Source organism: Sminthopsis crassicaudata, chromosome 2 (genome assembly GCF_048593235.1).
Source record: "Sminthopsis crassicaudata isolate SCR6 chromosome 2, ASM4859323v1, whole genome shotgun sequence".
Lineage (NCBI taxonomy): Eukaryota > Metazoa > Chordata > Mammalia > Dasyuromorphia > Dasyuridae > Sminthopsis > Sminthopsis crassicaudata.
In genome coordinates, this window is record NC_133618.1 from 674,893,867 (window position 1) to 674,920,087 (window position 26,221).

The 26,221-nt window shown below is 49.8% G+C and overlaps 1 protein-coding gene across 1 annotated transcript in view; it reads left to right on the forward strand.

The window, feature by feature from the left end:
• Positions 1 to 267: 267 nt before the first annotated feature.
• EDRF1 (erythroid differentiation regulatory factor 1) overlaps positions 268 to 26,221 on the forward strand; it is a 31,381-nt gene continuing 5,427 nt past the window's right edge. The window contains exons 1-22 of the mRNA XM_074297133.1: positions 268 to 669; positions 3,418 to 3,623; positions 6,105 to 6,171; positions 6,887 to 7,012; positions 8,647 to 8,771; positions 9,055 to 9,214; positions 11,842 to 11,943; positions 12,227 to 12,348; positions 13,276 to 13,387; positions 13,949 to 14,096; positions 14,183 to 14,291; positions 14,393 to 14,504; positions 15,770 to 16,030; positions 17,189 to 17,260; positions 17,616 to 17,766; positions 18,951 to 19,139; positions 20,548 to 20,748; positions 22,688 to 22,906; positions 23,337 to 23,575; positions 24,815 to 24,973; positions 25,287 to 25,436; positions 25,986 to 26,139. Coding sequence (XP_074153234.1) covers positions 295 to 669; positions 3,418 to 3,623; positions 6,105 to 6,171; positions 6,887 to 7,012; positions 8,647 to 8,771; positions 9,055 to 9,214; positions 11,842 to 11,943; positions 12,227 to 12,348; positions 13,276 to 13,387; positions 13,949 to 14,096; positions 14,183 to 14,291; positions 14,393 to 14,504; positions 15,770 to 16,030; positions 17,189 to 17,260; positions 17,616 to 17,766; positions 18,951 to 19,139; positions 20,548 to 20,748; positions 22,688 to 22,906; positions 23,337 to 23,575; positions 24,815 to 24,973; positions 25,287 to 25,436; positions 25,986 to 26,139 — 3,559 coding nt within the window. The 5' untranslated portion in view covers positions 268 to 294. The remainder of the gene's footprint in view (positions 670 to 3,417; positions 3,624 to 6,104; positions 6,172 to 6,886; positions 7,013 to 8,646; positions 8,772 to 9,054; positions 9,215 to 11,841; positions 11,944 to 12,226; positions 12,349 to 13,275; positions 13,388 to 13,948; positions 14,097 to 14,182; positions 14,292 to 14,392; positions 14,505 to 15,769; positions 16,031 to 17,188; positions 17,261 to 17,615; positions 17,767 to 18,950; positions 19,140 to 20,547; positions 20,749 to 22,687; positions 22,907 to 23,336; positions 23,576 to 24,814; positions 24,974 to 25,286; positions 25,437 to 25,985; positions 26,140 to 26,221) is intronic.

Consider the following 26,221-nt stretch of genomic DNA (forward strand, 5'->3'; position numbering starts at 1 on the left):
GGGTCCCAGCTCCACAGCGAACTTCCTGACTGTGGTCGTAGACTTCAGTTCTCTCAGCCCCTCTGCACCACGAGCCTCTTAAAATGAGCGACCTCACACCGGAACCTCACACCAGGTTCCGTGGATCTCAGTTTTCCTCATCAGGGAAATGGGGAAGCTGGGCCATCTTCCAGCCACGCCTCCAGACGGCTAGACGGAGAGGGGGAGGGGCAAGGCAGGACGGGGAAGATAAAAGAACGACGACGCAAGGAGCTGTAAATCTCGTGAGATCATCTGCCGCTGGGGAGCAAGAGCATGCGCAAGCTAGGTTCCGAAGTAAAGGCATGGCTGCTCCTCAGAGCAGGGAAGCCAGCGCATGCCCAGAGGAAGATAAGAGAAGCGCTCGCGAGATTTCGCAGGGATGCACTTCCGCCTCCCGTGCGGTCGTTCTTTCTTCCTTCCTTCCGGCCAGGGGCGGAAGTGGCCCGTGAGGAGCAGTGGGAGTCGCTGCCGAGGCGGCGGAGGGTCCCTCCTTCCGCCCTTTCCGGAGGGAGGCCGGGGCCGGGCCGGGGCCGGGCCTGCGGCGGCGGCGCCATGGCGGAGCCCAGGGAGGCGGGCGCCGAGGCAGCCCCGGGGCCCAGCGGGCTGAGCGTCCTCCCGGGAGAGGCTGCAGAGGAGCCGGGGCCGCAGGTAACCCTGAGGGGCCGGGCACGGCCGAACCCTCCCCGCGGGAGTCCGGGCTGGGCCTCTGGAAGCAGGTCGCGGAGGTGGAGCTGGGGCGGCGGCTGGACCCCCGGGCGCCAGGTTCCTAGTCTGGAACCGAGGGGGGCCGGCCCGGCTGGCTCGGGAGGGTCCGTCCGGCCCTTGGGCCGCGTAGAGCCCCGCGGGGCGGCTGAGGAAGCTGCCGGAGAGAGTCCCTGGGCCACCGGACCTGCCCGGCCCGCTGCGGTGACCTCGGGGGGAGGCGGGGTGGTTGTGGAAGCAGCTGCCCGCCCTCCCGGGCCGGTGTGCCCGCTCGAGGGCTGCGAGCTGGTCGGAACCCGAGGGCTCTTTGTGCCGCGATCGCTCACGGGATGTCCGAGTCAAGTCGGGAACGGAACGTGCCATGTTTGCGGTATTGTGCTCACGGCGGGGGAGCTGCTGCGTGCCCCGGCGTTACGGGAGGCCCGGGAGCCCGGTCTGGGCTTAAACCCGGCCAGGCCTCTCGTGTCCATGAGACTCCTCCCCGGGGGAGTCTCAGCAGAGCCCCCGTCCGGGGCGCTGTTAGCCAGTCAGATTCTCAGGGCCTGGTCTGGGGGAGACCCGAGGTCTCCCACTGCAGCCAGAGCCATCCCCTGTCACCCGCCCCCCAGAGCAGGGACTGCACGGGCTCCCTCACGGCAGGTCACTTGCATGGCACCTTCCTCAAGCCGTTGGCCTCTGAGAACAGGCACAGACAGCAGGGGTACGAAGGGAAAACATCCCCCCTCCCAGTGAGGGGTTCTCTGTGGACGCCCTTAGGAACATATGTGATATCCGGAGTCTGGAAAGTGGGGAAGGAGGCACAGCAAGAGAGGCCTCCCCTAGTGAGGGTTAAAGTGAATTGAAGAAAGCCAGGGGGTCTAGAAAGAGAAGGTGGGACTGGCAAACATTCTGAGCAAAGGAGCGGAGTCGGGAGATGGCTTAGAGTCTCCGGATTGCAGAGTTTGTGGAAGGCCACAAATGGTGAGAAAACTGGAAAGGTCAGAAAGGGTCAGTCAGGTCGTGTAAATTTAGATCCCTGGAGTAAGGGAGCCTGTGAGGTTCAATGGGCGAGCCTAGTTTTGGAAACTTACCTCCCCCCCAGGGATCTTCCTCCACCTTCCCCATCCTGACCTCTCTCCCTTACTCGGGACAAACCAGGTGGGGGAGGTAAGCCTCCAAGGCCAATGAGAAGTGACAGGTGGTAGGCAAAGTCTCCCACAAAGAATCAGTTTGCAACCAGAGGTCCTCTGAGGACCAGTCGGCTCTTTTGTTCTGCTCTGGGGCTGCTCTCACACCTGTGAATCTTTTATATGGGATACATAGCCCCATTTGTCAGATAAACACTCAGAGGTTAAGAACAGCTCATGGTCATTTTGTTTTCAGAAACAGCTTTTTCAGGGTCATGGGTTCCCTAGACTCCATATAGTCTGGGAGTCGATTGTGGACGGGGCCCTACAGGTCACATTTTACAAACGAGGAAACGGCCCGGAGAGATTTGAATAAGCTGCTGAAGATCTCCCCTTTAATTAGCAGCAGGGCCAAGGTGCTGCTTTTGGTCCGGGGACCACCCCCTATGGGGCTAGCTGAGCCGCAGAGAAGACTGAACATGGAGGGGACTTGGGGAATGAGCTTGGAGTGCAAGGTCGAGGTCGGAGTGAATCCAACCCAAAGTGTCTTTTTTTTTTTTTTTTTTTTTTCTTCTTTATTTTTAACGTGCTTTGCTTTATGAATCATATTGGGAAATATCAGAACAAAAGGGAGAAACCATGGAAGAGAAAATAAAAACAGAAAAAAGAAGTGAACATAGCAAGTGTTCATTTATGGCCAGTCTCCCCACTTCTTTTTTTTATCTGGATGCAGATGGCTTTTTCTATGCAGCAGGGCAATGACTTTATTAAGTGTTCACCACATGCCCAGCACTGCTGAATGGTGAGAATACAAACATGAGTAGAGCTGCATTCTTTTTGGGGGAAGCAACGCTTACAAGTAAGAAAGCTCAACTTCAGCCCAGATGATAGGCCTGCAAGGGCAAGACCCACTACAGAAGTAGGAAGGAGGCTGAAGACTTCCGTCTTGCCCTAGCCCCAGTGAAGCAAGAGGGTGGTTGGCCCTGACTGGGTGGGCACGAAGGGCAGGAGGCACAAGGAGGGAAGAGTGCTTCTGCCAGTCTGCCTTAAATGCAGATTAAACTTACAGGTTGAAACCTTACCACCCACAGAAATGACTAAACCAAAACCCTTCCTTGATTATGTAAATTACTTATGGCTTGTCCTACATTTTATTTCTTCTGTGCCCAGTATCTCACAACCATTAAGTGTTTGAGGCTGGATTTGAATTTGCCAAAATGAATCTTTGATTCTCTATCCCCTATGCCATCTACGTGCCCATCACATTTTATTTAGGGCAATCCAAAAAGTAGCTTATGTGGATCAGTCAGTTGTAAGCTAAAGGCTAAAATACAATTTTAATTATAATATAACACATAGTTGTGTTATGTTGAAATTAATAGGCATAAAGGACCACCATAAACAAATTTCTCTATAAGCAAGAATTAACTGATATTAAGCTATATGGGATGAATTTATTCTTTATAAAAGTTGTGATGATCTTTTTCTCGAAATAATGGTAAATAATTTTTGGTTCCTTTTAATAGCCCAATTAGAAAAAAGTCTATAGTTCTGGGAAAGATGTAAGTGATGTTCTTTTGCGGGACAGGGGTCGGTGTTACTGGGAGGCAATGAAGTGAAGAGTCGAGCCGTGGTAAAGTACTCCTCTGCCCCTCCCCGAGCTGCCTTTGCCCGCCTAGAGGAGAAAACAGACTTAAAGCTTCCACCTGCCAACTGGCTACGGGAAAGTGCCAAACTTGGCCCAGCAGGAACCACCATTCTGGGCAACAGTAAGAGGAGTAAGCCCTTTTCAAGGTGAGCCAGCATCCCTGTGTGAGCATGAATTTGCCTGCCTCTGATCTTTTTGCTACACTTAGTATATCAGTAAACCTGGAAGCAAAGATGATGCTAAATCTCTGGCCCTTTTTAAAAAAAGTATTTATCAAAAGTGTCAATTATCATTAGTTTACCATCCAGAGAATTTCCAGATGGTTCTTCCTCATCTGAGTTCTAATCCTTTTGAAAAACTTTGGCTCTTAGGAAATGCTGAGAGTCCTGCCCTCAACCTCTCTCTTAGCCACTGGTTATTTGTAAATATACACCTTCTCTCTTTGAATAATCAGGTAAATGAGCTGATGTTTGCATGATGCTTGGAAGTTAAAATGAGTAGAGGTTGGGGCGTGTACATAGACATACAGTGACATGCTTTACAGTCACACATCTTTGCAGATACATGTTAGCGTTGGTTAAAAATTCTGCATTCATAAGGAATTGCTGGTCATGGAATGATATTTAAAGTTAGCAGGTTATTTAAAGTGGTAGCTGGTCCAGCTCCCTCACTTTACAGGACCCAGCTGAGGCCCAGAGAGGTAGATTTCCCTAAGATATAAGGGTAGTAAGTCGGAAGGTTGAGGTTGATGCTCTAACTTTCGGTCCTATGCCTTTTCTGTCATACAGCTTCCTAGTCTCCCATCAGCCTGCCAGTTAGTAGATGTCTTCTGACAAATGCTGAATCTGCCATCAGCTGAATCCAGCTGAGGAATCTGGAGCCATTCATCAGCTTATTGCCCTTAAGTGGTCTTGTGATAGAGAGGGTGGGGACCTGGCCACGAGGTGTGAGGCTCTGATGACTCATCCAGGAATTCAGTCCCTTGTGTTGAGAAGTTTGAATGCTGTAAACTTGTGGGTTGGATCGAAGGCTTCCTAAAATATTTCATGTTTATTTTATCTTCATAAACTCCTCAGTTGAGAATTTGAAGGGAAGTAGATCGTTTGGCTCAGCCTCTTAATCCAGAGATGAAGAAACAGACCCATAGTGGTCATATAAAGCCAGGATTCTGATCCAGCCCTTATCTTTGGAGTCCTCACTTATATGAAAGACTCCTATCTAGAGGATTGTTTTTTTGTTGTTGTTGTTGAACCAGTGAAGCTGAAGCCTCAAGTGCAGATGCAGGCACCATCCTGAACAGTGCCATTCATCCTCTCTGGGAGAAAAGGAAAAAATTAGACTAGGAAATAAAGGATCTCTGAGGTCCCTTCTTGTCTAAATCCTGTGAGCCTCTCCCTGGAGAAGCTGCATTGGGAGGGGCTCCAGTTAAGCCTAGAAAGTCATTTTGCTATTAGGTATGGTCCTGCATATGTTAATGCTTAAGATACTGGAGAAAGACTGACTGGAATGCTGACAAATCTTATTTGGAAGCTAAATGCAACATCTTTTTTTTTTTTTTTTTTTTTTTAATTGAATCATTTATTGGAACCACATCCTTTATAGCACTTGGCTATTCTTGAAATTGCTGAAGGGGGACAGTTCTCAAAATCCTTAAATCCTTGATTTTCCCACATGGACTAGTTAATGCATTCATTTCTTTATCTAACATCAGTTCCCTGTGTCCAAAAAGCAGAATAGGAGGTGATTTAATCCAGGACCTTCATTTTACAGTGGAGAAACTGAGGCTTGGGGATTAAATGAGCTGTCCAAGATCACAGGGCTTATAAGTCTCAGAAATAAGACTTGATTTTGTTTTCTTCCTGACTCCATCTTCTCTTAAATGAGAGTTCTGGGTTGTTACAGATAGGTAATACAGAAGCCCAGACTAGAACCCAGATTTCTAGGTTCTAAGTCAAAGAATCTTGCTACCACATTATTGCTGAGTCAGAATAATGAAATACTCAACTTACTCTTAGACTTCTCTCGGTATCACTGATGAGAGCACCATACGTGATTCAGTAATTGCTGCATTGATGAAACTAAAAGACCCCCAAATGGGGGCTCTGCTGGTTTTTTCCCTACATCAAAACTTAGTCTCTTTAATTGGTTGCTTCCTTGTCCACAAAATGGATTTTAGAATTTTAGGAGAAGGGGAAAAACTATTAAGCTACTGCTACATGCCAGGCCCTTTGCCAAATGTTTTTCAGATATCCTGTTTGATGAGTTTGTAATTATAATTATTGAGTAATTTTAGTGCTTTAAAGCTCCATCCAAAGTAAGTGTCTTACAGCAGGGGTTCTTAACTTTGTTTTGCACCTAAGATCTTCTGGTGGCCCCCTGGCAGTCTGTTGATGCCTTTTGCCCCTTTTAGAATACATTTTTTAAAAGTTATAATGAAAGGAAATGATAAATCACAGGTAAAACTCAATGAAAATAAGAATGTGGCTTATTTTCCCCTCTCAAGCTCATGGACCCCTGAAATCCACCCACAGGGTTCTTGGATATCAAGTTAGGAAGCCTTGTTCTATGTGGTGCCTTTTTAATCTATGTATTCCCTTTTTAACCCACGGTTTCTTTCTCTCTGATAGCTTTGGCATGGCATATGACTTCATTGACTCTGTTGGAAATGATGTGGACGTGGTATCTGATTCAGAAGTACGTACCTACCATTGCTAGTCTCCTTGCCCGTGTCAGTCTTTAGAGTTTGTTGATTAGGTGTTTGTCTGGTTCGTCTGCCCTATGGGCAAGGACATTAGGAATGGGGAGATCTTACTGCAGTAGGAAGCAGAGCCTTGATTTAGGGTTCATCTAAGTGTAATGTTCAGGCTAGCTTTCTGGAGGATCTTGGGACCAGTCCGAGTCCTTGGTCTTAGCGGAGGAGGCAGGAGAGCCACCAGGATGGTCAAAGATAGAATGAATCATTTCCAGCTTCAGCCCTTATATATCTTAGTACAATTACATCATTACAGCATACTAATTATGTGTGAACTAGAGATCCATTACATCACTGTACTAAGTACTAAGTATATATATGAACTAGAGGACCATCATCTCATCAATTCCATTGAGTTAACACCTTGTTTCAAGTATACTTCTCCAGAGTTCCAAGCCCATATTTCTTACCAGTTTTGAAAACTTCAACACTAAAACAAAAAAAGACAGGCACATGTGAACATGATTAATATGGCATATCATATAATGAGTCCTTGATTCTGCTTTTGAAAGCTTGGGTGTCTTAGATATAGCTTTTCATAGAAGGTATTTATTTATTTGTACAGACAGAAACCCAACTGAGTTGTTGTAATCTGAATGAAAGCAAAGACTTCTTTCTTGCTACATTATTGTTTTTGTTTTGTTTTTCTTTTCTAAGAACATAAAAAAGCTCCTAAAGATCCCCTATAGTAAGTCCCATGTCAGCATGGCTGTCCATCGCATTGGAAGGACTCTTCTTCTGGATGAACTCGATATTCAGGAACTCTTCATGAGATCGTCCCAGGTAAATTGTTTATAGGAAAACCAGCTATAATCTTTGTGTTTATTGATGTGCTTTCAAATGTAATATTTGCTAGGATGCATTAATTGCAGTATTGTAAAAATCTATTGATTCTCTAATATTTTGCTATGGCAAAACATACTTTGAAAGATCCATAATTGCATCTTTATGGGTAGACTCCCTTCATTGAGGCATATTACAACCTCTCCAGCCATATTCTTAGCAATTCTTGCTTTTCCTTTTCCATAAATTCTTTACTGAGTGGTCCATCCAGTGCTCTGAAGCCTTCCTTTTGTACTTTTAATATCTTGGTAGTACCAGAATGGCATTTAGATAGTTTCTTCTGCTGTTTTTCAATCTTGCTATATGACCAGTCTGTCTCCTTCATTCTTCAAAGTTTTGGTCTTGGGAACTCTTTGTCATTTTAAAAATTATTAAGGATCCTTGAAGAGTTTTTTCTTATGAGGATTATGCCTTTAATATTAACCATATTAGAAATTAAATGTCTTAATATTCTTGTGAAAAGTATCAACCTCATGGACCCCTGAAAGGGTCTCAGGGCCTCCCAGAATACACTTTGAAAATCACTATACTAGATGAAGCTTCATATGAAGATGGAGACTTATTTCAGCTTTAAATCTTCACATAGAGGTTTTTCTGTCCAGTAGTTACTTATGATTTTTAAATTTAGACTCAAATACATATTTTTCATTTTATGTCTAATGCTTAGCATAGTGCCTGACAATAAATCTATATTGACTGACTATTGCTATTTACTTGCAAGTCACTGTTAACCTATCACAGCTAGTTTGTCACTATTTGTCTTCATCTGCTTTGCTGCTCTACCTAAAGGATCATGGGCCTTTCCATGTGAAACCTCTTCTATGTGTGATGTCTCCTTCCTAGAATGTGAGCTCTCGGCACACATTTATCTGTTCATTTTGTAACCGATTCTTCTAATATCGTATTCTATAACCTAGTGCTAAAATATGCCTAGGGCAATAATGATATTAAAAGCTTTGCAGAGATGAACAGTTTGGGATAATGAAAGGACTCCAATTGCTCAAATTTTTAAAGTATCTATTATGTGCCAGACACTTTAAGTACCAGGGATGCAGAAGGGGTCAAAGGCAGTCCCTGTCCCTGAGAAGATTGTAACCCAATGGGAGTGACACACACACACACACACACACACACACACACACACACACACACACTTCAGGATAAATTGGAAATAATTAATGGAGGGAAAATAACTAAAATTAAATGCCGTTAGAAAAGGTTTCCTGAAATAGTCCAGAGCAGATTACTGTAAGAATACTGATCCATTTCCTGTCGTGTCCATGTAGTTTGTCAGGCTGAACTACTACAATCTCTTAGCTGCTTTTTGGTGTTTTGTCCAGTGACAAAACATCTTTGTCTTCCTTGATGCCATGCCCTGTTCTGTGTGTGTGCTTGTCTATCATTCACATTAGTTTGCAGTTATTGAAATTACTGGCTTCAGGAAGGACATATTAAAATTATTTGTGATTTTTAAGAATAGACATTTTGTCCTGTCCTCTAAAGAAGTGATCTGTGACCCCTTGTTTTGACTGGATGTTTTGGGCATGTGATTAATGTCCTCTGATGTTACTCAGACAGGAGATTGGACATGGCTCAAGGAGTTCTATCAGCGGCTCATCGATCAGAAATGGCAGCGGAAGAAGAAGAGCAAAGAGCATTGGTACCAGAAGGCAATTCTCTCCAAGTTCTTATATTACAGGTACTTGGTGCCATCTGGCTTCTTCCTGTGTCTGGGACTTTGTGGGGGAAAATAGATAATCTCTGACTTAAAGCAGTCTGGAGGATGTCTTGATACAGATGGCATTGTATTTATTTAAACTCTGACATTGTGTGTTTCTAAAAAGTTTTACAAGTTGACTTTGAGCTCCTTGTCCTTGGCCCAGTGTCTTATTCTTGTAAACTGGGGGCTTTGGGATGTTCCATGAGCATGCCGGATACCCTTTGTGGATGGTGGCCCTCTAGCATCTGCCTCTGTGTTTCAGCATCAATGGTGATGGCGCCGCTCAGCCCGTACCATCTTCAGGAGAGCCAAGAGCCTCTCCCAGCCCGGATCAGACACATGATGACACAGAAGGGGCTTCCTGGCCCGCCCCTTTTGAGATGCCGCCTTCTGTTTCTGATGATCCAAGTACGTCTAATCAGGTCAGTCATCCAGCACCTTAGTCCTCAAAACTGAGGGCCACGGGGAAGGATGCACAGCTCTCAAGTGGGACTGTAGACTGGAAGGAACAAGGCCCCTTCGGTCCACTTAGCCTGATTTGTTGGGCTCCCAGAGCTACCATGGAGGCTAAATGGAGTGCAGATCCAAGAAATGCATAGTATTCCCCCTGTTTTCTTATTTGCATAAACTATAAACTATTTGCATTCACTACCACATATGGGACTCATAGCAGTGATAAATCTGTGGGTAGTGAGTTGTCTACTTTATGGATTGTTTGAGTTCTGTTTTAAGCGTACAGGCGGTGCTTGGTAAAAGAAGTGACTCATCAAACATACTCATCACTTGCCTGACCATCTTTGGGCTTGCTTGGGGGCCCAGCTAAAGCAGTTGATATGCCCATATCTCTTCCCTTCTGAGCTAAAGGCAGGAGAAGGTGAATCCTCAGGCTTGAGGCTTAGGGTACCTTGTTTTCAGGTGGAGTTTCCCCCAGGCCCCTCCTCATCTTATGCTTTTCTCGTTCTTATCTAACAGGAGAGTGCTACCCTAAGTGGTCATAATAGAGTATACTGTTTCATCTCAGTATATAGTATTAACAAACTTAGACACTGAAGGCTACACAATTAAGTGAATAAGTGTAAACATTTTCTTAAAAATTTCATCACAAATTTAATAGCATTTGGCCATTTTATATCCTCTTATTAACTGAAGTATGATGGAAGTAATTATAGTGTTTCAATTCTTAATGAATTCTAAACTATGCTATAATTTAGTCCAGTGGCATTATGGGGTATAGTAGTTAGTCATATTTCCTTTTTAAAGAACATGTAGAAATGCAGTCATCTTATTGCTCCAGAAGTGTTAGGGTATTTTTCCTGTGTTGATTAGCTGTCTTTGATGAAGCCTCCTGGATATTAACACAGAAGATTATCTATCCTAGTCCACACTAGTACCTTTGGATCAAAAGAAGAATGATTATAACAATTGATGTTTAATTTTGAAGTTCAGAATCTCAAGAGTTTAGTTTTTGTGCTTCTAGTTTGTCAGTTGCAATGTTTTCCTTGTCAGATTTATAAATAGTGGGTGAACCTTATGTGTGTGAACTAATAGACTATTTTTAAAAAATGTAGAATTTTTTTTTTTAAACAATATAAATAAAGCATCTTAAGGAAATGCCTTACTTAATAACATTCCTAAGTGTTACTTTTTTTTTTTAAATTTTAGGTAAGCTTAGAACTATTTGACAAGTATAGGCAAACTCCTTATAACTCCCTGCTTCCAAATGACCCTTAATATACCCCTGGCCTCTCTGCCTCCTCAATGGCAGTGAAATTCCCATTCCCATTTGAGATGTGCCTTATAACAAAACTTAAAAGCAAAAACAAAACTTGAGATTTAGAAATGAATGAAGGGAAGAAGCTGTGGAAAATGGGGAGGATTTGAGGGAGCAAGTGCCTGGTGGCTCCTCAGCTCATAAGCATCTCATGCTGCTAAAGGAGTTTGTGTCACTGTGCTGCTTTACCAAAAATTCTATCAGCCAGAGATATCGATTAGCCTGGCATTCCCTTCTCAAAATACGAATAAGTATTTATAATTAAGGAACTGGCCATTATGTACCTCTTATAAGTAATCTGACTGAATTGGGCTTAGGGCATTGTGAGAGAAGGCCGTAGGTTGGATAGCGGGCAGGGGCAGCGCTGAAAGTGTGCAATCTCATCATTGCGGCACCTGGTGTACGTGGGCTCTGGGCAGGGGCCAGCAAGAGGGGACTGAAATGGAAAGATGAGCCCCTTTCCAAATGTTCTGGTAGTGAATCTGCCCCTGGAAGGAAAGGAAAATTCTCCTTTTCTCTTTTCTCCTCATGTCACATGAGTCCTAGACCCAGATGTCAGGGCAGTCATATTACAATTCAACTATAGTATTCAGGGGTCTTCCTCAACCAGCCTGAGGTTTTAACAATTGTGGGAAACGGTTCTATTTTCCAAGCATCTCCTTTACAGATAAGCTGTAGGCACACAGAGTGTGCCCAAATATAATCTATTATGCCTCTGAGGGAGGGAGGGGGAGGGAGTGGGTAAGAAGATATGGCAGAGTGGGGAGGCTGTGAGGTGGAGGCCGGGCACACCCAGCTGCAAAGACCCACATTCAGAACGGAGTGCACTGATCGGCACCTCCTAGGGAAGCAGGCCACGGGCCAGCTCTGTCCTGGGAGCAAGGACTTTGTTCTTCATCCCAGGTGCGAGTGGGCTTCTCCCGCCATAGCTTCTGCTTCTGTCCTGTGGGTCAAAATAACAGGTCCATGAAAAAACAAAAATGCTAATTAAAATGAAGAGGACCTTAAAAGTGAGCTTTGGAGAGAGCCCTAACTTGAGGAAGTCCCAGGCTTGTTTTCATGTGGGCAGTTTCAGTGTGAATCATTGCAGCTGTGGTGGTGGAGTACTGGTGTTCGGCTCCCCAGGGTAAGGATGCCCTGATGGGGGTGTTGGGGCTCCAAACAACCTTGAGATTTATACTGCTTTATATTTTGAATGTTTGGCTTAGTATACTTGAAAATTAGGCGATTTTTTTATGATGACAGCAGAATCACTCCTTATCCTTGCACTTTTCACAGGGAAGTGAGCCTCTTGAACCCTCATATATAGTGGGGCATGTGGCCTCAGCCCCAAAAGAACAAAACCTGACTACTTTATTCAATGACGGTGAGAACAGTCAGGTATGCTTTCTGTGGTATCTGAGCTGAAAGACCTAATTCTCAATTTACTTGATCATTTAAAAGTTGATCTCAATTGGAATCAGTAGGGAAAAAAGTCCATTTACTTCTAGAAATAGCTTTTTTTGTAGCATCTGTGATTTAAATTACTGTAACTGTATAGTATAGTTTCTTTGTTCTTTTTTTCTTCATCTTTTCTTTCATAGTCTTTCTGTGGATCATAGGTGAAAATATGGTGAAAATAGGTGAAAATTTCTAATTTTCTTTATTTATTTTTTAAACCAAGGGCCTTAAGAATGATTTTGTTCGGAATATCTTATGGACTTTTGAAGATATACACATGTTGGTAGGCTCCAACATGCCCATATTTGGGGGAGGACGGTATCCTGCTGTTAGCTTACGCCTCAGGTATGTTGAAAGTCACATCCTTCCTTTACTGGATAATTCCCAGCATTATTGTGAAACTTGCTCTAATGTCTTATGTTAAGAAAGTTAGGAAGTTATGATAAATTCACTGGGCTGCCAAGAAATTTGTTTTCTCCACTTATTAGCCAACAGATTTCTGGACTTGATAATAAGAGTAACCAGAGTAACTGAGAGAGTCTGTGAAAGTCATAGAAATTCATGCACGGCAAAGCACTTTGGAAACAGCAAAGTGCCTTGCAAATGTATGGGTCTTCAGCATGACTATTGTAATGAATATATTTGTTCTGTGGCCCTGAGGATTATGGTAGCTCCCTCTTTTTATTTTGATGTTTCCTGCTTTAAGGTGCTGCCAAAAGGAGCCAGTGTATTCTAGCCTATGGTGAAAAGCCTTTAACCCTCTTTTTAGCATCAGGGTCTTTGGGGACTGGGACCCTGGGAAGAAAAAAACCTTTCTCATGTTGATGTTGAACCTAAATCTCAGAGTTTGGGTGAAATAGTTGTTTAATTGCTGATTGGAGAGTGACTTCCCCATGTAACTGTTGGAGAACTTTTCTTGGTTAACTGAGAGTGTTTAACCACAGTACCCGCCAAACCAACTTGCATTTTGGTATAGGCAGGTGAGGATGTGCTTGTGAGGTCGCGGATTGTGGCATCCTGGATTGCATGTGAGACTTTTCCGGGGCTGGCTGGATTTCTGCCGTGATGTTTCATCTGATGTTAACTGCAAACGCCCTCCTCTGCCCCATTGCTAAATGCAACACAAGGCAGGCTTCCAGGAATGGGCATTTCACCTAGAAACAGTTATTGATGATCAAAGTGGGGTGAAGGCTGGAGATTAGGGGTGGTTAGAGTCTTTGTGAGACATCTCTTGCCAATTATTCAGCTAACTCAAGTATTGTTTATTTTCAGGGATAACAATAAACCAATAAATGTACTAACTGGAATTGATTATTGGTTGGACAATTTGATATGCAACGTACCCGAGCTGGTGATGTGTTTTCACGTAAATGGAATTGTACAGGTATGGTAAGATGTTGCTTTTTTTTCATTGCCTGTTGGAGTGTGATGCCAAAGGAGACATGGGTTTTAGTGATGTTTCAGGAAAGGAAATCTCTAGTAAATAAAAGTAATATTCAAGTAGAAACTTCAATGTTTTGAATATTTACTTAGTTAGCTGTGATGCTGTTTTAAAGCAGCAATAAAATGGAGTGACCCTTTCTGGAAGATCCTGAGGATTATAGAGCTTAGTTTGTTGCCATTGGTTTCTAGTGTTTACTAAGAACCTCCTGTTGCTAGAAGTCAAGCAGAGGAGCTATTATTGTCCCATTGTACAGACAAGAAAACTTGAGGTGAAGGTTTTGCCCAGAATCACCCAGTAGGGAAGAACCTGAGGCTTTGGGGCTGCAAATCTTGAGCAGGTTGAGACTTCCCTCTGGCTGCCCCTCTTTCCCCCATTTTCTGCACTCCTCGGTGGTTCCCTAAAAGTGTCCCCTCCCTCAAGGCGGCCCTGGGACCTAGACACAGTCTATACCTGCTGCCAAGGCTTTCTTCTAAACCTCGTCCTTCATCTTTATCTTGATAGAAATATGAAATGATCAAAACAGAAGAGATTCCCAATTTGGAAAATTCCAATTTCTCTACAAAAGTGATAAAAGATATTGCACAGAACATTTTGTCGTTCCTGAAATCCAACTGCACCAAAGAAGGGCACACCTATTGGCTGTTTAAAGGTAAGCGCTGTCGGAGATGGCGCATGCTCGGGTGGACACCGCCCTGCGGGCAGCAGAGCCTTACCAAGCTTTGGGTTCTCTTGCAGCCAGCGGCAGCGACATCGTCAAACTCTACGACCTCACCACCCTTTGTGAAGAGACTGAAGACAAATACCAGAATCCCTTCACGGTGCCAGTGGCCATCCTGCTTTACAAGTGAGCAGAGGGCAAGTAGGGCAGACAATGAGGGTGGGGGAGGTCCCCATGGAAGGAACTTTACCAAAAATGTATGTGTGGATGGGTGTTTTCTTTTGTAGGGTTGCTTGCAATATGATGATGAAGAAAAATCAAAATAAGAAACACTATGGAACAATCAGAACACTGCTTCTTAATTGTCTGAAGTTACTGGACAAGGGAAGACACCCTCAAGTAAGTCCTATTTCATATATGCTTTATAATTGATTTTGAAGGGAAGTCTGGTGCCTTCAGAACTCTGGGTTGGGAGGTCGCTGGAGATATCCTGGACAAGTTTCAGGGCTTTAGGTTTCTGTGGAGCATTCTCAGCAGCTCCGCCCTGTGTAGGGAAGATGCGGGCCAGGGAGGCAGCTCCTTTGTAACCCCCTACCTTAAGGCCATTCTTTGTCCCAGTTGGTCTGAATCATTCAGGTACTTGGGGGCTAAAGTATTCTGATGGGACAGGTTCACCAGGCATCCTCAGGCCACATCGAGTCTTACCAGCCTCAGTGTCTCATCTTGGGGTAGTGGAACTGCTTGTTTCAGTGGGTGAAATGGGGCATTTTTGTCTTTTATTCTGATTTCTCACCAATCGCTGAGCCTCATAGTGGTCAGACTGCTCCCTGTTACCGTGGCCTTTGGCGGGCAGTCTGTGTTTGTAAATAAGTGCTGAGAGGGGAGAGATTAGACTGGAGAGCAGATCAGACTTCCAAGGATGGGCGGCATTTCCTGCTCACTTTCCAGAACTAAGCAAAATGACATTTGTTCAGGTTGGACTCTCATTAGATCTTTCTTCTCCCTTGGGGACCTTTCCAGTTGAATTAAGAAGAGCAATTCAGGGGCTAAGGGTAGAGCCAATCACAGCGTGCGTGCGTGTGTGTGTGTGTGGTTTTTTACAAAGTTCTCTCCCCTGTGGGGGATGAAAAAGGGGACCTTAAGCCATTAACAAGGTGTTGTAGGAATTATCTCCACTTTATGCAGGAAATGGGCTAACTTTGCCGCACCTTAAAACGGACAATGTCTGACAGATACGGGCATGTGTTTGTCACTACTCCAGCGTAGACAGGGAGTCTTTCTCATCTTGAGACATATTTGGGGATTTTTTTAAACATCCTCAGTTAAATCGGTAACAAGTTATTTTGAAGAGCTGATACATTCTTGGTGTGGAGGGCTTCCCTTTCGGTAAAACTTTCTCAGTCTTTTGGCGAGAGCCTTTAATTAGGTTCTGGTCTTTCTCAGAGCTTTGTCATCCATCCTTGAATTGGAGGGCTTCTAATCACCCTGAAAGGCCAGGGGCTGACTGTGTGGGAGCCTATATGGGCCTTGGATGTTTCCCTCAAAACTTGGTTTGAACCCATAACCGTGTTGGCAATTAGCCTGATTAAGAGCCCTCCCAACCTGCCAGGGATCCATTTCAAACTAGTCACTCACACATTTCTCCTTGTTTCTTTTTTGATAAGATTATTGCTTCGGCCAATTACATGCTTTCAGAGCTCTTTCAATTGGATGAACCTAAAAAGGAAGGAAGTTCAGAGTCTCCTTTAAATGAGAACTCTGACGAAAGTTACAGCGAGGAAGAGGAGGAGATGCCGGACAGTGACGAGAACGGGTCCTACGGGGCGAGCTCCGACCCTCCCGATGACAAGAAAGCCGTGGCTGTGATTAAGTCTGTGGGAGAATTGTCGGTGCCAGAGAAATACAAGTCCATTCATCAGATCAGAGTGAGCCATTGACAGAGGGATGGAGCAGTAAAGTTGCTGGGGTAGCTGGGTAACTTAAAAAATTAAAGAAAAGCTTCCTCGTCCCCTAGGGTTATGCAATTACATTTCATCTGGAAGTAAACCTCCCCAGTTCCTTTAGCTGGTGCTCCTCCTCCCCTCCTGTCCCAGTTCATCTTCTGCAGACGGTTCTCCTTACTTTTTCCCGGTCTGGGCCTGGGCCAGCACCCTGCCTCCTTCCTTTTACAGCCTGGTATTCAGCCTTGCTTTGGGCTACCTGGTTGTTCTCTTTAACCCTGGGGCTCACAGCTGACCCTTTCACAGGAACTGCTGGGTCATTGGTCACATGGATTCCATCCACACTGGGAAGTTGGGTCAACTTGGGGGTTTTTTCGATCTGAAGTTCAGAACTTAGCCTCTTTATCCATACTTGTTATTTAATATTAAATATTATTTTCTTATTTCCTTTGACTCATCTTGGTTTACTGGACTCTGGTCTTCCAGTGTGTTTTCCTTCCAGACTTCGGGTTAGCTGAAAGAGTCCAACGTGCTTTCTTTCTTTCGTTTTTTTATTAAGTCATTGATAGGAAAATTGGATACAGAAGGGACAGGTCAGCACAGGCCCATACGTTCTATTAATATGCTCACGATATTTTTGACCCTCAATCTTCTAGCCCTAATTGAGTGTCTTCATTTCTCTGTAGGTTATTCTTAAGAGCTAAAAGATGATTCAAGATGACAGTGCAGAGACTGAAAGTATTCATTGTTTTCCTCAAAAGATTTTGAAGTCTCTGTTACTATAATGACAACCGCATAAGTTCGTTCAGTTTTTTAGACCTCTGTTTTCAAAAATTGCAGAATTGCATATCAGCCTTTTGTATTGACAAGGAATCCCATTAGTAAAACAACTGTCTGAAGGCTTGACAGTGATGAAGGTTTAATTAAGACAGTTGTGCTCTTGAATGAATTTGGCCACGTGACTGGGGCCAGCTCCTCAGAGTTGTTGGCAACCAGTTGCGCCCTCCAGGACGAGCGCACCCCCGAGGGCCGTCCGTGTTCTCTGGCCTCTACGGGTTTATTTTGAGTGTCTGGGAGGTGAGAAGTGCTCTGGTGCTTCTGTCCCAGGTGCGTTAAGGTCTCTCTCCCTTTTGCCTCTTGTAGCCCAGCTGCGCGTTCCCCGTCTGCCATGACACCGAAGAGCGCTGTCGGCTCGTGCTCAGCTACGTTCTGGAGGTCAGTCTTTTGCTGGAGGTCAGCAGTCCAGCTGGCTGGAGGTGGGGTCCTTGACCAGTGTGAGGGGGGCTAGGATGCACGCTAGCTGGAGGACCCTGGGCAGTGGGAATAATGGGAGTGCCTGCGCCCAGGGTTAGGAAAGAGCGTCTGTGTGCACGGCACTGTGCCTGCGCACAGTAGGAATGCAGTAGAGGTGCAGGTGGATTCACAACCGTGACACGCAATCCTCAGCTAGGGCAGGCTTGTTTGGGGAGGGGGCTGTGCACACATCCAGGGGCTCAGGTCTTCTCTTCCAGGTCATATTGGGTCAGCCTTCTGGTTAAATGCATGCTCGGCATTCTCTTCTTTTCCCAAGGGTTTAAAATCTGTGGACAGCAGCATCAAAAAAGAGAGTGACCTTCCCGCCGCTGACCCCAACACGCCCATCCCGCTAAAATATGAAGATGAGTCAGCCAGTGGTGGTCCCGAGTGCCTGGAGAAGCAGATGGCCTTGTTTTTAGACAAAAGTAAGATGGAGTCTGGTGCCAGCCAGCCCCTCACGGCGGGGCTGCTCCCCTAACCCAGTGAAGGCTTTTCTTTAGAAGCCGAAAGAAAGACTAGCCCTTGAACACGGCCGGGAAAGCTTTCTGCTGCAAATGGGAGAAGCCCGAAGAGCCTCTGGGCTGGCGGGCGCCGGATTTCTTGGGCAGATGTTGGGCCCTCCTTGAGGCCCTGACAGCTGTTCTCCCTGGGAGCCCCCCTCCCCAAACATCAGCAAAGCTGTTCCTCCTTGTCAGCTGGACTTCCTTCCTCACATAAGTTAGATCACATAGGAATTGGAGAATCCCTCCAGGACTCTGCCTCTGGGGACGGCGCGGGCGGGCTCGCCCTGAGGCCAGCGGGAGGGCTGGGGCCGGTCCCTCCAAGGAAGGCTGCTCTCCTTCTCCCTGAGTCTTCCTATCCAGGCTCCCGTGGTGTGACCCCGAGGCCCTTGGCTGTCCTTCGGGGCATCCCGGGTTATCACTGGGCTTCTGGGGTGGGGGGGGAGCCCATCACGTAGATAAAAGCCGAGAGCCGGACATGGGCTCTGTAGCCATGATATGTGATGGTGTTTCCACGACCCCTTTCCCCTTTAACCCTAGGCTTCAGATACCTGGCTGCTGCCCCCTTCTCCCCGGGGGTCTCGAGCTGCCACCCTGTCTAAAGCCAGGGCATCTGTCCAGTCTTAGGCCATCCTTGGCGAGTCCTGCAGCTGTGCCACACGGACATCTCGTCCTCTGCACTGCTGCCCCTCTCCCTCTGCCGTCCCAACCCAGGTGGACTCCCTGGTGTTCAAGTCTGGAACCTGTGGTCCCCGAGAGCTGCCCAGAACCTGGGGTGCCACAGCCAGTGAGGCTCGTGATGGGACTTGGACCCCGGGCTTTCTTCCGTCTGGGACACCAGGGGTGCCAGCCCCCGTTGGGCCGTATCTCCACTTAGTGAAACTGCATCCAGTGGTTCCCAGGGCATCTTTGCTTGATGCCGTCCTCTCCCTCAGCCCAGCAGGGGGCACAGTGGCTAGAGCACCCCCCCAGACTCGGGCATCCTGGCTGTGAATGTGAGATTGTATTGTCCGAGCAGGCGCGGGCACACTGTTGGAATGGCGACACTCAGCAGGTTTCTGCCCCGGGGTGTCCAGGCTGCCTGACCCGGTGTTCCTGCTCTCTCCTAGTGGGCTCCCTTCAGGAAGGTCACTGTTCCAGCCAGTCCGGAATGACCCCGGGGTCTTGGCAGCATAAAATGAAACTGCAGCTGATCCTCAAGTCGTCCAAGGCCTACTACGTGCTGTCGGACGCCGCCATGAGCCTGCGGAAGTACGGGCGGGCCTTGCGCTACATTAAGCTGGCTCTGCAGAGCCATGGTAAGTGACGGAGAGCCCACCCTCCGAGCTAGGGGGGGGGGGCGCCCACCAACGGTCATCCACGGAGGCTTGCGGGAAGTCTGCTCACACTGAGGCTGGCATGAGATCCTGGGGTGCTGTAGCCTCAGGAGGTCTCCTGGAAACCTCCACCGTCCTGTCCCCTCCAGAAGCCCCCTGGCCAAGGGGCAGAGTGGTGGGAGGACTGAGCTGAGGGAGACTTGTGAGAGACGTCAGCCTTCTCTGGCAGGCTGGCCGGGTGTTTCTCCCGGGCACCTACTGTGTGCCAGGCCCTATGCCATTGTGGGCGAGGAAGAGGGCCCTCATGTAGGGGAGGAGGCGGAGCGAGGTGGGGGCTAAAGAACAGCCCCTCCCTGAAATGGAGGCCCTGCCACCAACCTCCAGCCCGGGGAGAAGGCCCCCCGCTGTGGGATGGGCACCAAACAGGTTCAGTGGTGCCCCAGGGAAGGGGACTGGGCCAGGCTAAAGAGCACTCCCTGGACCTCCTCCCTCCCCCGACCGGGGCCCAGCCCTGGGTGGCCTACACCGGCCTGCTCTCCCAGGCCCCCCCTCCACTTTCTCCCATCCCCCACAAGCCCCTTGCGGGCAGCAGCGATGAGAGGCCTTGTCGCTGACCGAGCCTCCGAGCAGCACTTAGAGGGGTTATGGCAGCTGAGCGTCACGCAGCGAGCCAGGGGGCCGAGGCTGAACTTGAACTCAGGCCTCCCTGCTTCCATATTGAGCCGTGCACACTTGTAATGCCCCCGGCCACCAGGAATAAACCTGGCTCCCTCTGTCAGAGCCCTCCAAAGCATTTAAGTAACGCTCGTCTTCTGCGCCGCAGGGACCCTCCCCCCAGGCCCCTCTTAGAGGCCCCCCAGCCCCTTCCTGCCTTGCCTCTCCGCACTTAACGAAGTTGCTTTTTCTCACCGCCTCCCCCCCCCCCCCCAATTTCACTTTCCCCCTTGCCTGCCATCCTGTGGGTGCTGCCTGCCCGGCGGCTCACGTCTGCACCCGCTTTGGGGGCGTTCACACAGAGGCTGCCCTCGCCCTCTCCCCTCCCCATTTGACAGGACCGAGGCACCGGTTGGTTTCACGTCACCCCTTCCCTGGAACGGACTCTGCCCAGTCCGCGGGGCCTTCCTGCTTTCCCCTCCCGCCTCCGTGCCTCGGCCCAGGCCGTGCCCGTTGCTTGTCCTGCGCAGCCGCCCCATCTTGGGCTCCAAGCTCAGCTCGAGTGCGAGTCCTGCCGAGGGCCCTCCTGCCACTTGGGCCCGATTTGATCAGTGTGCGCGTGCCGGGCATTGGCGGGGCGAGGGGTGGCGCCGCCAGTGCCCGTGGGGGCGGGGGCAGTGCCGCGTGGGCAGGAGCATTAATTGTTGTTTCTTTTCCCTCCTCAATTTCCACGTAGATACTTATTGCTGCCTCTGCACCAATATGCTTTCTGAAGTCCTCCTGTTTCTTTCTCAGTATTTGACTCTTTGTGGTGATATCCAGTTAATGCTTGCCCAGAATGCAAATAACAGAGCCGCCTACCTGGAGGAGTTTAATTATCAGACTAAAGAAGACCAGGAGATTCTGCACAGCCTGCACAGGGAGTCCAGCTGCCAAGGTAGGCCGCCGAGCCGGGCTCCGCGGGAGAGACGGCCCCCTCTGCCCGGGCGCCAGTGAATGAGAGCAGCTGCTGGGCTCAGGACCTTAACCTCTCCTCTGGTTTGGGGTCAGCAGCCCTAGCAAGGGGTCTTTTTACTGTCTCCCTGGGCTCATCTGGCTGTCGCCTAAGGCTGAACTCGGCCCCACTGTGCCCTAAGGTGCTCTCAGTGGGCTACGTTGGGCCCGAGTCACCGAGGGGTCGCTTCAGTCAGACTGAGACCCATTCCGTCTCCAGCTGTCCTCAGGAGGACAAAGTGAGGCGGGCGATCTTGCCCGGCCTCCTCGCTCCCACGTCACGGGCTCACCTCCCTGACGTCACGAACATTTGTGGTTGGGATTGTGTGTTTTGTGAGCCATTGGGGGTTAGATGACTAGGACTAGGAAGCTAGAAGAGTGTCTGAGACCCCAGGGCCAGTGCTCTGCCCGTTGTGCCATCCAGCTGCCCGTCACACGCTTGTTAAAGCACCTAGCACGAGCTTCTTCACCCCTTACAAGGTGATCCTTGGACCAAGAATATCTGTTTCCTTTTTTCCTTTCTTCTCTTTATAAGGTTCTCCCATCTGTCCCCTCTGGGGAGGATATAATTACCTTCTAGGGGTTGGGGGGCTGTGCTCTAATTCTCTGAGGGTGACCAGATGACCTAGTGCCGGGGAGAAGTGTGAAGGAAGGGAGCGCAGCTTTCTCGGGTTCACTCCGTCTGTGACAGCCTTGGGGTTCTGGGCACTGGCAGTGCCAGAGATACCCTTTGATACAGTGGAAACTTCCTCGTGTGGGTGTCATCAGGTGACGCCCATGGTCGTAGGTAAAAGTGCAGGGCCTCTCATGGATTCCACAGAATCCATTTTAAGGGTGATGGCGGCTGCCACGGGGGAGACGTTACTGAACGTGCTTTCTTCCTTTCCTGTCAGCCTTGCCTCCTCAGGACCTTAGACTCTTCGTCTTTCCCCTTGTGCCTCAAACCCTGTTTGCCCTGTGCCTTAAGTCTGGTGCCTTATTTGGAGTTTCTGAGAACTTCACAGATTCTTAAATCACCTTCATATCCTACTTTATCCCACTGCCTCCCCTGCTCCCCAAACATGATGGGACAAAGCAGAATGAGGGGAGTGGGATAGCCCCCAGTTCCCCCATCAAGTCCCACCAGAGAGAAGAGAAAATCACGTTCTCCCTGATCCTTCTGCTCATCCTCTCTGATGGCGCAGACTTCCCCTTGGTCTTTGTCACCTGCTGGTTCATGGGCATCTTCGCGTGCTCGATCCCCTGGCCTGGTCCCACTCACCCCCTCCCCCCCAGCAGCTTTCAGACTAAATGGAAGCTCCTTGAAGTTAAGGATGGCCTTGGCACAAAACAGCACCTAGAACTCAGGAGAGTCTTTACCAGCGTTTCCGTTATATCTTGCTTTGTCTGCTTCCTTGTTGGTACTGCCTGCCTTTCTCGCTGGGCATCAGATACTGGCAGTGACAGCTATTCTGTGCTACTTTCTCCTGATGCAGGAGGTCTCCGGGTCTGCTTCCTGCCCAGAAACCTGCCTGGCACCTCTTTCCCTGATTCTTTGTGCCAGGGATGTAGGTCAAGAAATTGGTGGTAGAAGCTTCTGACAGGATTTCCGTGTCGGTCCCTCTTGGTGCCCTGCTCACACACAGTAGGCACTTCTGGGCCTGAGGCATTCACATCTTCAGTAAAAGCTCCTTCTCCAGCTGCTGGTTCACTGGGGCATCGCATGGCACTTTGGCCTGGGCGGTGCAGAATGAATCGGTCTGTCCCAAGAGAAAGTTTTTTCATATTTTGGAGCTAGCTTCTAGGTGAGCATCTCTGTTCGGCCTCTTCCTGATCCTGCCCACAGTGTGATGTCCAGCCCTGGCCCGGTGATGATAGTTCCTTGTGTTTCTTTTTATTTAAAGGGTTTGCTTGGGCAACCGACCTCTCCACAGACTTGGAGTGCCAACTTTCTGTCAGCTGCAAATGCTACGAAGCTGCTAATGAGATTTTGCTGTTCAGTGATTTAAAAAGCCAGAATCCCGAGCACTACGTCCAGGTGCTGAAGAGAATGGGCAACATCCGGAACGAGATCGGGGTCTTCTACATGAATCAGGCCGCCGCCATCCAGACGGAGAGAGTGGGCAAGTGTTTCTTCCTCCCACGTCCCCCGCCCAGACTAGAAGTGGGTGATGGCATCTCTTCCAAAGGCTTGGGAGGACCCCATTGCTGCTTGTGGGAGGTCTTCGGGTGGGCGGAGGGCCCTCCTTGGCGCAGTTGGTCACCAAGTCTAGAGCACCAACTCGGGGCGCAGAGTGCAGGGAGTGGCTCGTGGCCCCTGCCAGCGTGGGCCTTGTGGCTGGTCTCAGCATTAATGCTTCCCCACCTCCTCACTTCCCTGCCCTCCCAATCTGGAAGAATGCTCTTGCAGGCGGGGAAATGCTGAGTCAGGATTGCCAGGGGCCACTCCATGGTCCTCGTCCTGGGCCCTTGGGTCAGAGAGAGAGGCGCTTTCTGGGTGGGTTGGGCACCAGAGGAGCTGTGGAAAAAACGGCTTTTCCCCCCTTTGTTAAGTGAGCAAAAGTGTGTCGGCCGCAGAGCAACAGTTGTGGAAGAAAAGCTTCTCTTGTTTCGAAAAGGGAATTCACAACTTTGAATCCATCAATGACGCCACGAATGCGGCGCTCTTGCTCTGCAACACGGGCAGACTGATGCGCATTTGCGCCCAGGCCCACGGTGCCGCCGCCGCTGCCGCTGGCGGCGAGGACGCGAGGCGGGAGTTCTCTCCCGAAGAAGCACTGTACTATAACAAGGTAAGGGCCAGCCCTTGGCCCCAGGGAGCCAAAGTCATGATTTTTTTTATCAGTAAGTCGGTAAAGACCCCGGCGCGGGCGGCCGTTCCGTGAAATCTGGCTCGTTTCCTCAGACGGTTTCTCAGGGTCGAGTTTTGATCTCTCTGATTTCCCGGGTTCGGTTTCCTCACGGCATGGGGGTGACGGTTCTTGAGTCAGCCAGGCTGGAAAGACTCGAGGGTCCGGCCATCGAGGTGTCTCTTCCCTTTGGGGCCCTCACAGAGACCGGGTCAGTCACAAAGTCCTTCATTTGGCATCTGTGCAGGGAGGCCCAACCCCTGGCAGCCTCAGCCATTAGAGGAGACTTTCTAGAAGTCGGGCTGTGCCCCGGTGTCCCAGAAGTTTCCTTGCATGAGGTGCCCCCACGGTTGGGGAGTCGCTGCGGAGGAACCCCAAACACCAGGCGATGGAGGGGCTGCTCAAAAGCAGGGACAGGACAGTAAACTTCTGTCCTCCCATCCCCATTCCAACGTAGCGGGTGTTTGATAAATGATTCTCTGGGTCTCCTCTGTGCGCTGGAGGCCTTCCTCCTGTCCCTTCAGCATCTTGAGGACATGAAGGGCCCTCGGGCCGGCCATTGGGGTGTCCCCCATGGTCTGGTGAGCAGCCCCTTTCCCATGCCCGCCGCGCCACTTGGACACATCTTTGGGGGATGGAGGGGCTGCTTAGGAGTCCCAGGGCGGCAGCTCTGGGCTGTGTCCCTCTCCAGTGCAAGTGCAGCTTTCATCCCAGAGGGGCCTGATCAAGCTGCGCCTGTGGGGGGGGTAGTTAGGAAGATCTGTTTTTTTCTCCTGGGGTTGGGGTAAGCTTGGCATCCCCTCAGGGCATTGAAGTCATTTGCAAAAAGGAGCCTCTGAAGGCCATCAACCTGGGCCCCCACGGACACCTGGAAACCTGGCCAGGTGTGTTAGGGACAGCCCCCTCCCCAGTCGTGCCGAGGAGACCCTCTGCTGCTGTGTGACTAAAGCTGGGCCTGGAAATAAGAACCTTTAAGCCTTTGGGTTTGATTATGGGGTGTAGAGCTGGTAGAGAACTGGCTTGGAGTCTGGGCGGGTTGGGCGCGGCGGCGAGGGCAGCAGCCGGAGGCAGGGGCTGGGTCAGGCCCTCTCTGAACCTCGTCTCTTCACTCAAATTGAGCATTCCCTAAAGTCCTTCTGGCACCCTGGGGCACGGGTGGGGTGACTGCCGTTCTCTTCACAGGCCATCGATTACTACTTGAAGGCCCTGCGGTCACTGGGCACGAGGGACGTGCACCCCGCCGTGTGGGACTCGGTCAACTGGGAGCTGTCCACCACTTACTTCACCATGGCAACCCTCCAGCAGGACTACGCCCCGCTGTCCAGAAAGGCTCAGGAGCAGGTCACTCCCAAGTCTTCTCAGCCCCCTGGGCCCCCACCCAGGCCTTTGTTCCCGGGGCCACTAGGGGCTTCCGACCCCCCGATTGGGCTTGTCTCCCATGTTGTTCGCTGGGTCTGACCCGCACGGGGCCGTGGGGCTCCTTGTGTGCACACGCACAGGAGACCCCCAGAGGGAGCCAGAGCTATGGGGGTGGGAGCAGGAGGCTCCCCCGGGCTGAGCTGAGGCTCAGTGGGGTAAGTTACGGGAGCTGCTGCTTCATCCCGTGGGCGCAGCTGGGTTTCTGCGCCTTTCTCACCCTGGTCCCCTTTGATAGGTCGAGAAGGAGGTTAGCGAGGCGATGATGAAATCGCTCAAATACTGCGACGTGGACACGACCTCGGCCCGGCAGCCGCTCTGCCAGTACCGCGCGGCCACGATCCACCACCGGCTGGCGTCCATGTACCACAGCTGCCTGAGGAACCAGGTTGGCCCTTCCCCCCTCCCCCCTCCCCCAGCTCCGCGTCGTGGGTGCGAGCGCCGCCCCGTGGGAGGCTTTGGTTCGGGTCCCACAGATGGACTCTGGGTGTCCGGGTGCGGGGAAAGCTGGTAGCTCCCGTCCCTCGGCCTCTCCTTCCCCTCTAGCGGTTGTTTGGGGACCTCGGGCGGAGGGGAAGGCGCCTCACCCAAGGTGCGGGCCTCCCCGACCCCTACAGGCCCTTCGTTTCTGGGGGCGTTCCAGTCATGGGGCCTGGGGTGGACGGCCGCTCGCCCAGTCTCGTGGCAGGGTGACGTGTCTGCACTCGGTCGCCATCCTCTAGGACTTCAGGGCCCTTGCACCGCACATGGGCCCCCGCCCGCCTTGGCTCTTTCCCGGCTTGGTTTAGGGCCCTGGGTATTTCAGTGGATGTGAGGGATGGGGGGCCGGGAAGGGCCGGCTGGAGGAGTCTGAAGCCAGACTCGGACTGATGGTGGCTGGGTCCCAGGCCCCGGGGCTCCGAGGCGGGCGGTCCCATCGCTTCCCTTTCAATGGCAGGTCGGGGACGAGCACCTCCGCAAGCAGCACCGGGTCTTGGCCGACCTGCACTACGGCAAGGCCGTGAAGCTCTTCCAGCTGCTCAAGGACGCCCCCTGTGAGCTGCTGCGCGTGCAGCTGGAGAGGGTGGCCTTCGCCGAGTTCCAGATGGCCAGTGAGTCATTGGGGGGAGTGTCGGGGGGTCTTGCCCTGGGCTCGTGAAGCCGTTCTTGCTGCTGGTGGAGCGGCCTCCAATG